The sequence below is a fragment of the Ischnura elegans genome, chromosome 9, assembly GCF_921293095.1.
Source record: "Ischnura elegans chromosome 9, ioIscEleg1.1, whole genome shotgun sequence".
Taxonomy (NCBI): domain Eukaryota; kingdom Metazoa; phylum Arthropoda; class Insecta; order Odonata; family Coenagrionidae; genus Ischnura; species Ischnura elegans.
Window position 1 is genome coordinate 50,084,400 of NC_060254.1, and position 16,214 is coordinate 50,100,613.

Below are 16,214 nucleotides of genomic sequence, written 5' to 3' on the forward strand. Positions count from 1 at the left end.
TTTCAGTCCTGAGATTTCGGATACTCTGCAACCACGTTGGGTTCTCTAATTTTATTTACCCTGAAAGATATCAACGTCGTATTCCACTCATGAGCATGCTCGCAAGCGTAGTTGTGAGCTATCTGCGTGCCAGTCACGTCACGGCCGTCGCTCCTCCGACCTCCATTCACAACTGCTCTCGCGTATCAAAGGTGAAGGCATTCGTGGTAATACTAAGGGTATGGAACGGGTCGATATAATTAGCTAATTCACTCATGTCCTCTTGGCGAAAGCGTGAAAGCTAATTTCCGAAAGACCTCGTCTCATTAGAGAACTCCATCGGCTGGTAATGATGGGACTAGACTAAGTAGGGTTGTAGACGAAGAGAACCTTTGGAGTAGAAGACGAGGACATTGATATTTTGCCGAAGACATCGCTTTCCTGAGGCCGTTATGTCATTGAAAGTGACAAGGAGGGTGGGAGTGAAACAGAGGAAATCCCTTGTTTACAGTTACCTCACTCCGCGTATTCAAGAAAAGTGTTTTACTCGGAGAAGTTGTAAAGATAGAGTTATGGAAGCATGATGGAACAGGATTTTGCAAACTAATGTATTTTGTAAAAAGGACTTTCATACAGGGGAATGAGGAACCGTAGACCGTAATGCAGAGGCCTTTTGGTATTGATTGATGAGATATGGGTATTTTTAGCGAGAAAATAAATAGGAGGCTCCAGCGAAATGGAGTGACTCAGTAAAAAACATGCGAGATGGAAACAAAGCACAAGCAATTTCTAGGGTGCTTATCCACAAACGTGCATATTTACTACGTGTAGGGTTTCATTTTGGCGCTTTGTCGGCATCCTCCGGTTTAATGTCCCTTTTCTTATTGCGAGGCATCAATATTATAACCGTTGGAGCCAGGTGAATATTGATTTGTTTACCCATATAATTATCATCTGCCAATAATCCGAAGATTGGCTTGACCCAGCTTCCCACTCCACTCTCCTATCAGCTAACGTTTTAATAATCTTTTTATCAAGGATATAAATCATTAATAATCTGTTCTATTAAATTAATTCAAGGCTTTCTTTTGCCTATCTTTCAACAACTTGTCCTTCGGTGGATGTTTTCATCAGGCTGTCTTGCCTCTTGATATGGATGGGTTATTCGCGTCTTTTTCGTAGAGCTTTTTGATGAATTCCTTTTTCTCTCACTCGTCATAGCTCTTCATCGTTATCTAATCTATCTATTCATTTCTTGACCTCTGCATTGATTTATTATGAGGATTGTTCTTTTTTGTTCCTCATGCCGAAATGACACGCTGGGTTGCATTAAAGCAATTAAAGTGCATTCAACTGAAGGTAGCAAAATCATTGACGTATTGTAAGCATAACATATTTTGGACTATAGTGTAAGTATTCTATATTGAAATCTCATTAGTTTAAATTACTGTTAGGTTTTCTCCTATACCGCTCACTTCTAGCAGCATCTCTTTATCTTTCGGCTCTAAAAATTATTCTCAATCGCTTAAATAGATGGAAATGTTTGTGATGGAATGAGTGAAATTTCTCAGTTCCCTAAATAAAGTCATATCGTATACTTCCTCCTCTCCATCGCTTTATAGCCGTGGGAAAGAACTTTTAATCCCGAGTTTTTGACTTCATTCATAAATTCAATTTTTTTTAGATTTCCTACTATAAACGTGAGGATGCACGTGTTGATTTCCCTCAGTACTTTGCAAAGGGGTGGCATCTTTGTTGGTGTAATTGCCAGTGGGAAGCCAAGAAGTTTCAAAGGAAGGATCAAAACTTTACGCATGAATAATTTTTGTAAACATCTCCACGTGGAACTTTCTATTTTGTTCCTCTCGTCAATCTCCGTCTCAGTAAATTTGCCACCATAATCTTAGGATATAAATAATAGGATGAATTAACAGGATATGGGAGGGGGGTCTTTCGTATCCCCCCCTTGCGTTTCGTGCCTTGCACCCGATTGTCGGAAGGTGCGGCTCGCTACTCTCTCGGCAGATTGATTAGCCCTCAAATCGATGAACTCACACAATCCACGCCGAATATTGTTTGACAGAACTGCAAGATGAGTAAAAATATCTCCTTAGCTCCCAGATAAACGTGAGTTGAGATATCCTTTACGTACAATTTGGCGCCCCTTTGGAAGTTAACACTTCGTATTTCCCCGTCATTTTGTCTTCAGTTTCCGATTTCGTATAAACTGATAACATATGACTCAGAAAGGTAGAATCGTTGTTCGGTGATAGTAGGTATTGCTTTTAGGATTATAAAGACTCATAATTCTTAATAACGGGGATTTATAGATTACGGAAATGATGTTTGGTATAAATTTGCGGAAATATGTGAGATCGTTCCTTGGAAATTATAAACAGACGCCGTGAAATCCAAAATTGATTCGTGTAACTGGTTATTATGTTCTGGTATCATATTTAATGATGAAGCCGGTGCTTGCGGTAAATTTATTAAAGGATCATCTCAACGGCTATTTCCTACACTTTGTAAGAAGTTAGTAACTTAATAGAGGATAGTATTTAAACATGTTGAATGATATTTCTTTCCCGATAATAGTCTTTTTGAAGGTCTTGTGTTCCCGGCATTAATAAGGCATATCATTTAATTGTAAAGTAGAGTCATAATATATCAACGTGATTTTTTTACTAGCGTGACCATAAGTACCTTTATGAAAAGCATTATAATATGCTACAATGAAGCTTATGATAACACTATAAACAAATTAATTCTCTACGCACCAAAGAGGTAATATTTTATCCTTATATTCTTGAGGAGTTACATAAAATACTTTTCATTGAAAAGAATCAGGAAATACTTTGTATCAATATGAATAGTTCTACTAACGTACCGGGAATAAGTGGAAAACATGTGTGTTACATTACGGTAGCGCATGTGTTATGGCATAGTTTAATATCAATGGCTGTAGATAAATATTTCGACTTATGTGTTTTCCTTTTTATATATGCATACAAAATATAAATTTACTGTATGTCAAAATAACCCCCCTCAATGATTTAGTTATAATCAAGGAAAAATAAGTCTTTATCCATTCGCAAGAATGAAATTTATGCTTATTACTCGCTTTGCTCGCTGGGGGGGCTCTGCCCCCCCTAGGCCCCCCCGGAAAAGGCCTGCGGCCTGTTATGCTCACTGTGGGAGGTCTTACACTTTTTGTTTGCTACTTGTTACTTAAGGATCGTTTACTTTTAAGCTGGCTAGCTTAGGTACAAGCAATATTTCCACTTTAACGTAAAACGAGCGCATGGTACGTAGGCTACGTTATGAATGTAAGTATTTATAAAGAGAAACGTTTTTCTGAGGGGCTATAAAAGTAAATAAATTTCTACGAGTTTCTCTAATACAAAAAACGTTGAGACCACGTTCCACTGCATACGTAATATCATAACATAACACCACCTAATGCATACGTAATATCATAACATAACGACTTTACGTATCACAATGAAAAACACGTTTATTAATTATTTTCCACAAAACTCAACCAAATTCTTGATACACGAATAAGATGTAACAGCTGTTCCCCTTCGTAAGCGAATTACGTAGGGACAGAATATCAATATCTAGAACAAATGCGCCTAAGCATGAATTGGGGCTAGTATGATGAATTTTATCGAAATATTATTTATCGTGATCGCGAATGATTTCACTTCAGAAATACCTCTATTTAAAGTTTTAATGAATCGGGATATTTAAGTAAATGAAAGGTCGTAGCACTTTTCCACAAGAATTTTTAATGCGTACAACGCGTTTCGGCTCACTGAGCCATCATCTGGTAACACAAATATCTCAGCTTTAATATCCAACGCAATGCGCAATAAATCTGGTGAGTAACGGATCACAGCCTTTGGTGTACAAGACATTGTGAATGTCAAGATTTCAATAATTTTCACAGTTGAATAACTTAGTCACTCAAGGAAACGTGATTTTCGCAAGACAAATAATTGAATAAGAAATACCTTTATTTGCACTTATCTTCCATATTGTATTATTCACTGCCTATTCACTCCTGCAGCTCACGGATAACATTGTACATTAAAAAGGAAATTAACGGAAAAAAGAACGTAAACAAAAATAAAAAGTTATCACCATCACAAAACACGATAATAAAATCATTTTTACCAACCTATATTATGTAAGACTTGTTTAAAAGTCTTTCTACTACAATCGTGTATCGCCAACAAGATACGAACTATAGTCAACAGCACGAATCATATTTCAAATATGGCATTTAGAGCACTTGTTAACTTTGAAATTAATAACCACCACACTCTCGATGTAATATACCAAAAACAACAACTAATTTCTTACCTTACATTTCTCCGCTTTTCATTTGAATGCGCTTTGATTTAAACGGGTGTTTGTTCTTGCGGAAAGAAGACGCAAAGAAATAGACACTTCAATTATTACTTTCTTAATTTCCTACCTTATATTTATCAGTTTTTCGTTTCATTTCCTTTATCTTCTTTCCCAGTTTAGCTCCTCTTGTTTGCATAAACAAATATGTTGCTATGATTGTTAGCTTGTATGACTGCCGCGCCGCCATTGGAATTTGGTGGCCGTTTTTTGAACCAATCCCCATACACTCAATTTTATATGAATAGACTGATAAATAATTGTAAATTTAGTGTTTTCATAATTTTTCCTGGGGTTTCAGACAATTTAAGAGGGGGTCTTCATTAGACTTTTTGCCGTATCTCGTCTCGTTCACCCCAAACATTTGTATACGTGAATGAATGAATGAGTGGTCGTTAAGGGGCTTCATGTTATATAGATTGTATCGTAGCAATCGTACCCCAAAATAATATTTTGAATGTAATTAGATTTATTTTGAAATATTCAGGGAAAAATACTCTAGATGTATTGACAACTAGTTCCACTATTAACAGAGGATTCGTTGCATCTCAAGATATATTTTTACGCCGCCAATAGTTAGTGGCATGAATTTTCGCTCTAAATTCTGTATTTTTTCCTTTATAATGAAGGTGTAGAAGTATAATTCTGATATACTATCATCTTCCTTATTTATCGAGCTATCTGTGAATTATCATGGATTACCGTTTTTCAAAGTGCTTTCCATTATTCTTCCGGCAGTATCTTTTGCTCTTACTCGGAATATTTTGGAGAGGTTCATAGAATACTACTCCTAATTCCCTAAAAACTAGTGCTACAACCAAAGGAGGATTTCGTTTGTTGCGGCTTGAAATACTACTTTAAAACGGTAAAATTTCGTGATATGATGTATCACAGAAAAAGATGTATTTTCATTAGGCTTATTGAAGGGTTAGGAGTATTAAAGTGTTACTATATCACATTTCTTATTACCTCAGTTAAGTATCTATTGATAGATCAGCCGTGCCTTTTACGATACCACTTTTCAGAAGTGCTTTTTGACAAGCAAGCCATTATATTAAGCTGGAGACCTCAAAAGAAAAAGCTCGATAAGGATATATGGATCAGTTTGCAGGCAAAAGAGAGTTAGCCCATGTACAGGAACCTATGAGTTAGCATTTTTTCTTGAGATAGATGGCTATATTGCCTCTGGGAACGAGATGGAGCTGGTATGGTAAAGAATGGAAAATGGAATGAAAGAAGGGTTTGGCTTTTGATCGCAGGAAGGGAAGAAAAAAATGGCCTTGCTATCTTCCTTTTGAGAATGGGGAGTAGGTTGGAGGATAGAGTTAGCTCTCATACTCCCCAATCTCTTAAAGGTGGCTTAAAGGGGCGGAGTTTCGCCTTCGATGAGGCGATGACGAGGTTTCTGGGAAGCGAGGAGGATGTATTGCCTTTGCCGCAAGGAACGAAGGGGCAAAGGAGAAAGGCGTGCTCGGGATTGGATGCTTCACCAAGAGGTTTGAATTTGCATTATTGCTCAGTCTCCGAATACTCGCTGGAGGACCGATCCCTGAGTGATCTTTCCGCATAAATTCCATCTATTGAGGACTTTCTCTCTTGCAATTACCTTTCATTTTTTTCACCTTTCTAGGTCCTAAGTATTGCTTTTTGACCATCATTGGCTAGCCTTGATACCGTAATGATCAGAGGCGGATTCAGCATCAAAGCCAGCCTCGGTGGCAACGGGATTAAGTCCTCACCCGCTAAACTATAGGTTGCGGGTTCGATTCCCGCCTGGATAGCTTGCCCCTGTCCGGAGTATGGTTGTTAGTGCACGTTCAATTGTTGAAAGTTTTAATAAACCCCGATATGAAACATGAATCTGTACTGTTTTCGGTGGTATGGAAAAAATAAAACATTAATTTTGGGGGGTCATGCCGTCGGGTTCGGGGAGTATGAAAAACCAGGAGGGAGGGGCATTTTTACGGCTCGTTTTTTTACTGTAGTATCTCTGCGATAAATACCTCTCAAACGTCCCTCACGTTTAGGAAGTCCTTTTATCCATGCATTTGCATATACACTCCCTTTAATACTTTACGAAGATACAAAAGCTATTAAACCAATAAATGTTCTCAAAAATTGATAATTTTCGGGGAGGTTCATGATCCTTGTGGCCCCCCTTCATCTGCTCCTGGCTAGGATATCACTTTCATGGAGTGATTCCTTACCAGTGAGCCATTATTTTGGTGTGTGACCAAAGGTGAATCAGCTTAAGGGCAGCTTAAGTTGTATCTTCTTTGACTTTCAGGAGCAGGAGAGATAGCTCTTAAAGATATACAAATAGGAGAATAATCTTATATTTGGGGAAAGTTATAGGGAATAGAGGAAGAGTATTTGGGTGAGGGAGCACTTGTGTTGAGGATGGATTGCTTTACCAAGAGGTATGAATTTTCATTATTACCCAAAGTCTTCAAATTCTCACCGAGGATCGACTCCCGTTCACTCTAAGAGCTACCTTTCGAGGCTTGTTTCTTCTGTACCCCATAACCTCTTATATATCTACCTTCCAAGTTACATAAAGAACTCCTTGACTACCGTATTGCCCTGCAACCGTTGAAATCATTGAAAATATTGGTGATTATTCTTAGAAAGCACGAAAAATTCAAAGCATTCCTATCATTTCAACCCATAGCTACTTAGATACCAATGGCATACAAGTTTGTGGATATACTATTTGTTCAATGCTCTCAAAAGTGTGATAAAATTTATGAGTGGTGCTATAGAGTTCACGGAGTGTTATATCAAGAATTTTATTGAGAAATGAGACTAATTTTCATTTATTCCATTTTCATACTCGAAAAATTGGTAATTGCGTCCATAATTGTAAACTTATGCGCTTACTTTCAATCAAATTCCACGACTCACAGATTTTCTCTCCATTAGTCTATGGGTAGAGAAAAGAGGCGGTTTGTTGCACAAATTAATTATGATGACAATTTTTTTAAATGGGATGGTAAAAATTTACAATTACTTTGGAGAGTACTCAGAAATACTTGAGCAAGCAATTGAGATAATACATTCATCTCCAAGACACTACTTAGGCTGCTTGTCTCTGTATCTGGACTATGGAAGCAAACTATGACATGCTTTATTGCCTGGAGGACTCTTGGTCATCGATACAACCTTCTTTTCTCAGTCCCAAAAGTCTATCAGTGATTTTATATTTCTTGTAAGCCTTCCACACAGAAATTCAGCTCCACTTTTGATTTAATATTGAGAAAAAGTTTTGATGGATGAGCAAAACATAATTAATAATTATCTTCTTTGTAAGATTTATTCAATTCTGATATTAAACGATTTTTGTCTCTTAATCAACACATATATGCATTTTAGCCTCGTAGAATGATCAGGTTTATCCTTTAGTGCACATTTTTTCTTTCCTGAAGCTCTACACATGATGAGCAAAGAGAGGCAGGTTTAAGATGAGATGGGGAGGAGATAGTGGGTTTGGATGGAGTACTTGACGAGGAATGGATGATAAAAACATAGTTCGAGGGAAAAATTTTTGATTGGGGAATGAAGGGAATAGAATTTATATATTGGGATGAGCCAGAAGGGATATAGTAATACATTTCATTTGCAAAAAGTAGTTAATTATCAAATAAAATATCTTAAGTGACCTCGCTCATAACCCCGTCTGCTGATTTTTTTTCAACTTACAGTAACCGTGTATGAGGGGGACCAGCTGACCCTTACGAGGATTGGCCGCAGTGAGATGGGGGCGTACCTGTGCATAGCCACCAACGGAGTGCCGCCCTCCGTCTCCAAGAGAATCATCGTCGACGTTGAATGTGAGTAATTACATAATTTTATTTGAATCTAATCTTCTGTGACAATTTTTTTCAATTTTATGCAGTGGTTATAGCATACCATACTAGTTTTTGTTATGGCTAATGAAAATAACACACGTGTACTTATTTCTGCAGTAAAATACTTTATTCAGCTTGGAGCCATTTCAAATAGTGGATGTGATGATTGTATGTTATGTGTCATTTAATGATACAATTGAGATTTGAAGGGGGCTTTCGAATTGCCTTTACTTCACCCATATAACCATTGCTTACGACACAAGGTGGTCTGAGATGTCATTTTTGCAGCCAAACTTTGATTTTTCCATATTACATATCTTAGGGACTTATATTTATTATGAAGGAAAATTAATGATTCAATTTAATTGTTAGATTAGTGTCACCGTTTGTTGGCCACCTTCCTAGTATTACCAACAGACATCTGGCCCATTAACGGCACCACTTGTTAGTTTGGAAACGGCTAAAAGTTATTGGATGGCAAAGGTTAAATACATAAATTATGTACGGGAAAGACTAGGAAAACTACCTTTTTCATGACTTTCAGCTAAGATAGAGCGTGAAATGTATGATTAAGTATTTAGGTTAAACGTTTTTGTTATGTCGCACGTTAATGCACTTTTTATTTTTCTATAAACTAGTGCCACCGAATATTTGAGTTTTTAATTTACTAACGAAAATTGTGGCAAATAATAGCGGGAATAATCGTTTAAAGGTATATTATGGTATTTGGAGGAGGCGACCGACAGCTAAGATCATTTGCGCCATGAGAGAAGGGTAGATAAGGAAGAACGGAGAGAAACCCGGCGTCGGCATTAGCCTCCTCTTAAGGAAAGGCGCCTAGAGGGGACCACGGCTTAACGCCCCATCCGACGGGAGGAGTGTTTCGCTCGAAATACCCTCCACATAGCATTCAAGCAGAGATCGGGCAGTCTCTGAAAATTCTCTGCCACCGCCGGGATTTGAACCCGGGGTGACGAGATGGGAAGCCAAGACTCTAGCCACCACACCAACCCGATCCCCAAAAATCGTTTAAACAAGTCTATCAGTATTTATCTACAAGGATTCTGTCAATCAAATACTTTTGTTCAATACGTTCAATCAAATACCATTGCACGGCTGTGTCCTGTGAACCTGTGTCAGCATTCTAACGCGACTTTCACTGCGTCGTCTGCCTTCCCACCAAGTCTCGCACTACCCTAGCGCCAACATACGTCAGGACACTGACCACATTCCATGTTAAAATTATGCTTTATGTGACTATGTGAATCGCATGAAGACCTCATCATACGAATTTTTACTAAGAATTCTTCTATGGAGTAGATTTTTGATCAATTTTATTTCGTATATATTCAATATGTGTTAATAAATCGTGGAAAGGAGATACAAAATGCAATTATCTGCAATACGAATTGCTTTTCAACGTGAACGTTAAATTAACTCAAGTTAAAGTCCTCAATATGAGATAAATCATGAAAATCAAGGTCGAATGAATTCCTATTTCAAGTTTAGCTAATTGGACATCATTACTCCTTCTTTGTATTCACGCGTGTTTATATAACCCATAATATGGAAATGATCTTCCTTATATGATCTCCTTGACTGCAATGCCAATCCATTTCAATATCGTGGAATTAATGTAAGATTTTCCTTTGCATAAATTATACTCGTATGTAAATACGAAGTTTGGAGACTCATCTTCTCTCGATAAACACTCTCAATAATTGGATAAACTTTCTACTTCCTCCTTTTGTGGACCCTTTTATTTAGAGCTCACGAGATTTTTCCCGTTTCGGTAGCAATAGAGCCTTAGTAGAGGATGAGATGAGGAGGAAAGGTCGTGGGTGAGCATAGCGTAGAATAAAATGATATCGTGCTCCATAGTAAATTGCATTATGTTTAAGATAATGGATTTAAACTCTGTAAATACAAAACAACTTTTTGTTTGGGTAACCTCAGACCGACAAGGGAATTACCGCTGAGAATAACATTGAATAACGGTCGCTGTCTACATCAAACACAATTTTTAATGCACTATAATGTCAATTTATTTAATTAACCATATAGTCAAGACTCCAACGAGCTAGCTCGAAAACTATTGGAGATGTATATTAAATTAGCAGCCCCAGACCGACTAAGAAATTAACCTTAAGGATGAAGCGTGAACACCGGTCCTAATACATCAAATATAAACAGCCTGATACTTATTAGGTTCAAACTATATAATAACCATGCATTTGCAAAGTTAGCTTGGAAACTACATATGATATAAATTTAATGAGCATGTAAATGCACAGCATGGAGATTAATTTTGGCTGGCATACGGCCCATGCACAAAATTATGGTGTTTTTTTTTACTTCCTCCTTTTGGTTGACCCATTTCTCCAGAACTGTCGTGATTTCATTTCCCCGTTCTTTTTTTCACCTGGGCAAGCGAGGGATGAGATGAGGAAGGAGGGAGGATCGTGGATTGGCATGCCGCAGCGAATTAAAGCGAGCAGGGACCTCTCCCGTTGCCCCTTGTCGTCAAAGTGCACTCAACTCTCTCTCCCTCGTACACACGAGATGCAGCGCAGCGAAGAAGAAGCCCCCGGAGCGGCGGGAAATCCCCGTGCGACTCCGGGATGAGCCGACGCGGAAATGCGGATTCGACCGTGATCGCCCCACGCGCAGTTGCTGCTGGGCAGACTAGTATGGGAGGGAAAAGAGGGCTCTGTGTAAGGGTGGAATTTCGGACGCCGAAGCAGTCAGGGCTCGTCTCTCAAGGGAGTGCTGGGTAAATTGGATGCTTTCCCGCTCTGAGTAAGTGTAGAGAGGGTTGGCGGAGTTAAGGAAATGTATTAATTATTCCTGTTAGCCGCATAAGTTCTCCTAAGTACGTTAGCATCTGAAAATCTTAGAATCCATGAGTAAAAGATGGGAAATGTTCCAATAAATATTAATATGTATTTTTAAATTTTTTATTTCTCGTATGAAAACATTTAGAAATCATCACTATGTGGAGTCCGTATCATGATCTGTGCGCTTTCCAAAAATATTACTAGTTCTTGTTTGATTTAAGAATTTTTTAAAGAAAAAAAGTGATGAGAAGCCAATGGGTACATGTGATTTTTTATTAAAACAGGGCCAGGAATAGAAATTAGGTATTAAAAACAAACGAGATGACCTACATATTTAGTAGCACTAATGATTTTCCGCTCAATGTCAGCACAAAACAGAGACTTTTGTATCCCTTGGCTACCAAGTTTGGCTATCAATTTCTGTACCAAATTGTTTTTTAGAAAAAAAAAATCACTTGTACCCCTTATCTTCCCACTCCTTGAATTATTCCTGCTAGCTATGCGCCCTCCGGTGCGATAGAATCTCTACATCTTAGAATCCTTATGAAAATGATGAAAAGAGGTGTCAAATACAAATGATGGATACAAATACGAAAATGCCTTCGGTATCCGTGGAAAACGGGTAGATTCCTCGGCTGCCAAACAGAAGATCGCGGGTTCGACTCCCACCTAATGGGTTGCCCCATTCCAGGGCATGGGTGTTTGTGATCGTCTTCAGTTATTAGGTAGATTCCCCTGGTTTAAAAGGCCTTATATTCAGTTTCCGGGGCGGTAAAAGTGATAAAAAAAATAAAAAATGAATATTTTCTATTGTTACCTCATAGTCACCAAAATTTTAAGAATCACCACCACGTGGAAAGTAACTCAAAAAATGTTGCAAAAACTCTTCTAATGCTTAGAACCGATGGGAAGTTCGCAAAATCGCGATTTTATTCGGTCATTCCTCCCTTGCCATTTTAAGAAAGTGGACATTTGGTGAATTGAGTTTGGAGCCCACCCCAAATTAATATAATAGTGAATTTATTCCATACAATCGAAATAAGTTCCTTTCCGTTGTCTACCACCCATATTCTACTTTCATTGGGGTAAGTTATGATGTATAGAGCTAGAATTCGCGTAGGCTTTAATCAATTGAAGGCTTTAGTCAACAGGCAAGCGTTGTTATAATGGCCATCAACTGCGACCAAAAAACCAAAACTTGCGTTTAAATAGGGTTCCTTGATTATCGAGCATTCTTGGCAGTACCCACATTCACAAAGGTAGCCTTGTTTAGGAGTCTCTTAACCCATACTTACATTAACATATGAATCGTACAAAGAAATTAATTTCATAATTATTTCATATTTCATGAGTTTTTCTTTCCAATCATCAAGGTAGTTGCATACCAGTGAAACGCTTTACAAAAATATTATTAGTGCTTGTTTAATTTTAGAATTAATATCACATATTAAAAAGTACGACTTAATAAAATTTATATTTACGGAATGCCTCCAAATTGTCTAATGTCTTTTGCTCTGAAACCAGAGTTGAAGCGCGTTTACATCCAAATTTCTTCCCTCAACGCCTCAGCCATGAGTATTTTTCTGGATAATCGTACCGAAAAAAATGGCGTTGGTCACTGCTATTGAATTCCCAAGGCTGATCTCTCGGGGTCATTTGGTTACTCTCTAGCGAGTGGACGTGCATCCTCATAATAAACGGTCTCTTCGTTTCATGTATTTCTCCATGCACGCCACTGCTGGTTCCACACTGCCCCTCACATTTCGTACTTCCCGACTCTTGACCCACATTGTGTCGCCCGATGATACACCTCTCATCCCCCGGCTCATGGTGCTATCGTGCTCCACAACATTTAATCAGTCCTTGAACATCACCTCCCAACTCCTAGCCTCTTGACTTATTACGGTGTACCAGTAGTACAGTGCTGACAGAAAACTAGTTTTGAAGTCCGGAGATTCATTGTTAATTTCGCGTGCCTAATTCGAGCGACTATTTTTATAGCCTATACTCTTTATTGAATACCAATACTGATGTATAAACAAAACATCAGTATTTAAGAGAATCTATATTTTATGCAGTAGGATTACATCTTTGAAAATTATTAAAAGGTCATTGTTCAAGGGGAGTATGAAATAAATTTTGATTGGTACCTTGTTTTGGTGAATCGGCTTTGATTGCAATTACATAGCATTTACACTTAAAACCCAACAGAGGCACCTGCATTACTGTGGATCATTACACCGAAAATTTTGAAAGGCTTCTTTACATGCAACATAATTGCACTTTAAAGAATCTATAGTGAATCATTATAATTCGTTAATAACCGCACTCGTTACTGTTGGTTTGCAAATTGTACGTAAAAGTTATATTGTGAGTTGGTTGCATGTGCTAAACTCGTACGAGTAATAGAGAAATAAGTGAAATGCTTGAGAAATGCGACTATAGAAGAAAAATAATAGATAGCTAATGTTCAAGCTCGGAGACTCATGGCTAATTTGAACATTTTTTATATTTTCCATTTTTCACAACCTATCCATTTTATTTAATACTTAAGTATAACAAAAAAATCAGTTTGCAGTGGCATCTATAATTTTAGCTGAATAGTGAAATTTAGTGAACATTGTTACAAAGCAATTTTTTCAAACGAATCTTAAATACATTTTCATTGAAACCTTGTTTTGGTGCAACAGCTTTGATTGTAATTTGGTGGCATTTTCACTCAAAACCCCTCTCTATGCCAGAGGCATCAGTATTCATGTGGATTGTTTCAACGAAAAATTGGAAAGGCTTTACATGCAGCATAATTACACTTTAAAGATGCTATAGTGATACATATTAATCCGTTGATAAGTGCACTTGTTACTCTTTGTTGGTGAATTTTATTTTAGCATTACATTGTAAGTAGATTACATGTGCTTAAGTGTAAAAAAGAGGAATAGTTAAATAATTGAAATACGAATAACATAGAACGGAAACGAAACCTTATCTTGAAGCTTGGAGATTCGTAATTATATTTAAGCGCCCGTTTTTGACAACCTGCACTCTTTAATAAATGCTAAATACTTAAGTACGACCAAATACATCAGTTTGTAGCGGGATCTTTATTTTATGCTGAGGGGGTAGACTTACTATCCGCGCAAAAACAGGTAGAACGCTGAGCTTAAAGTATTTGAATGAAATTCTGCCGCAGCTCCATAGGGTCGTTAAATATATCGTTTTACCTCTTGCTCATTTTACTACTACATCGTATCATTAAAAAGTATGTAAATGTGAACATCTAGATTCTACGGTCGAAATAGTGAAGAGGAACACGCGAATAACTAGGAGAACAGCGAAACGGTCGTCTTCTTCAGCTCGTCGCGGTTAAAATATTTTATTGGTGCACTTCATTATTTTTTGATAGAGAAAATGACATTTTTACATTACAAATAGTTATTTTTAAATTTTTACTATTTTTTATGACCGAAAGGTAGATTTCAATTTTAGAGGTTAAATAAAGTACATAAATATGGAGGGTACGCATACTATGTGGAAAAAATATTTTCAAACGTTTCTAGCAAGGAAATGATGCTGTTCCTCTCACATAAAAAATACTTTATGGTAAAAAATATCACAAATCATTTGTTTTAAACGAGTCTATTGATGTAATTCATTTTGGTGGTTACCTTTTTTTGGTAAATAAACTATGAGTGTAATTGGATTCCATTCCGACCCAAAAATGCTCTCTATGTCAGAGGCATCAGCATAAATGTGACTGATTACACCGAAAAAATCTGTTTGGTTGCTCCAATTGCATTTTCAAAGTTCCCCCCGCTGACCTCCCGGAGGCACTCGGCCATTCAGCAGTGGTGCACGATCGCAATAAACGGTCGCTTCGTATCATTTTTTCCTTCTTGGACGCGAATACTAGACGCCACACATTCCCTGCCACTCACATCTCATCCCCCCGACTCTCGACCCACATTCTCACGACCTATACACTGTACACGCTTCCTATCCCGTTCTATGGTGCTATTGTACTCGTTTGCAGTTCCATGAAGTCTTTTTCCAGCTTCACTGTGTATCGCTTCCCGATCGACACTCTGTGTTGATGCACTCTCGCTTTCACAATAGCAAATGCATCTGCATCACCATTTAACTCATGAATTGCCTCAATCGTCTGATTGCGATAAAACATTCTTTGCACTCACTCATTTCGTAATTCAACTCGAAGGTTGGTTTATATTCAATATGACGTAAGTGAAACGTACTATATTCCAATGCTCTCGTCTTTGGGGAAGCTTCGTTTTCGTTTAAAGTATACCGGGACTAGCCGCGGTGTTAACTTTTACGGGAGTCACCCGCAATGCAAATTCGTGCGAAAGTACCACAGAGAAAAAATCATCCACAGGGAACAAAATATCCACAGGGAAGAATGACGCCTCAGTAGCTTACCTGGCTAAAGCACTCGACCGGAAATCGGGGGATTCGGGTTCGAATCCCGGTCAAGGCGAATGATTTTTTCTCTGTGGAACTTTCGCACGAAGCTTCTTTTTATTTCACTAGCCAAAAATGCATGTGATGTATTAATTGGCTACCATTAAATGTGACCTAACGTGTTATGGACACTTTCTGAGAATTTAATCAAGTGCTAACGATTGGAATTGTAGCGAAATATTTGTATTATCTTTTTAATTCTGAAGCGGCGCGTATAAGCGGCAGTGCTACTCCTTTCCACCACCTTCACCAAACAAAAGAAAACGGACCAAAATACGTGCCTCCGTAATCTCTTCATGAGATTTCCCGCTTAAAATGTTAAACTCGGATACTCTACGTTTTCGGTCCGTGAGCCATACATTTCGGCATTACGTGGGAAGCATGTAAAAAGTCAAGTGAAAAGAGTTGCCTCGGCACGTGGATTAGGGTGTCCATGGATGAGAGGCTGGGAACCCTACAGAAGTCTGAAAACGGCTCGCTTTTCCACTCCAGTAAAGAATGGCTTCGCTGGTCCGCATTCTTTTATTTCATTTTATCTCGAAACGCCCACACCTTTCCTTTTGGTTCATTCTCCTCCGAGTGCCGCCGAGTATCCTACCAATTCTCCTCTCCAGCGATACCTGAAACATTTTTTGCCGAACGGCTACTGAACACCTCGTCC

The 16,214-nt window shown here is 38.1% G+C and overlaps 1 protein-coding gene across 3 annotated transcripts in view; it reads left to right on the plus strand.

Annotated features, from left to right (window-relative positions):
* The window catches only part of LOC124165661 (lachesin-like), a 472,126-nt gene that overhangs the window by 352,818 nt on the left and 103,094 nt on the right, over positions 1-16,214 (plus strand). For all 3 annotated transcript variants that reach the window (XM_046543140.1, XM_046543143.1, XM_046543142.1), the window contains exon 5: positions 8,094-8,222. In XM_046543140.1, coding sequence (XP_046399096.1) covers positions 8,094-8,222 — 129 coding nt within the window. The remainder of the gene's footprint in view (positions 1-8,093; positions 8,223-16,214) is intronic.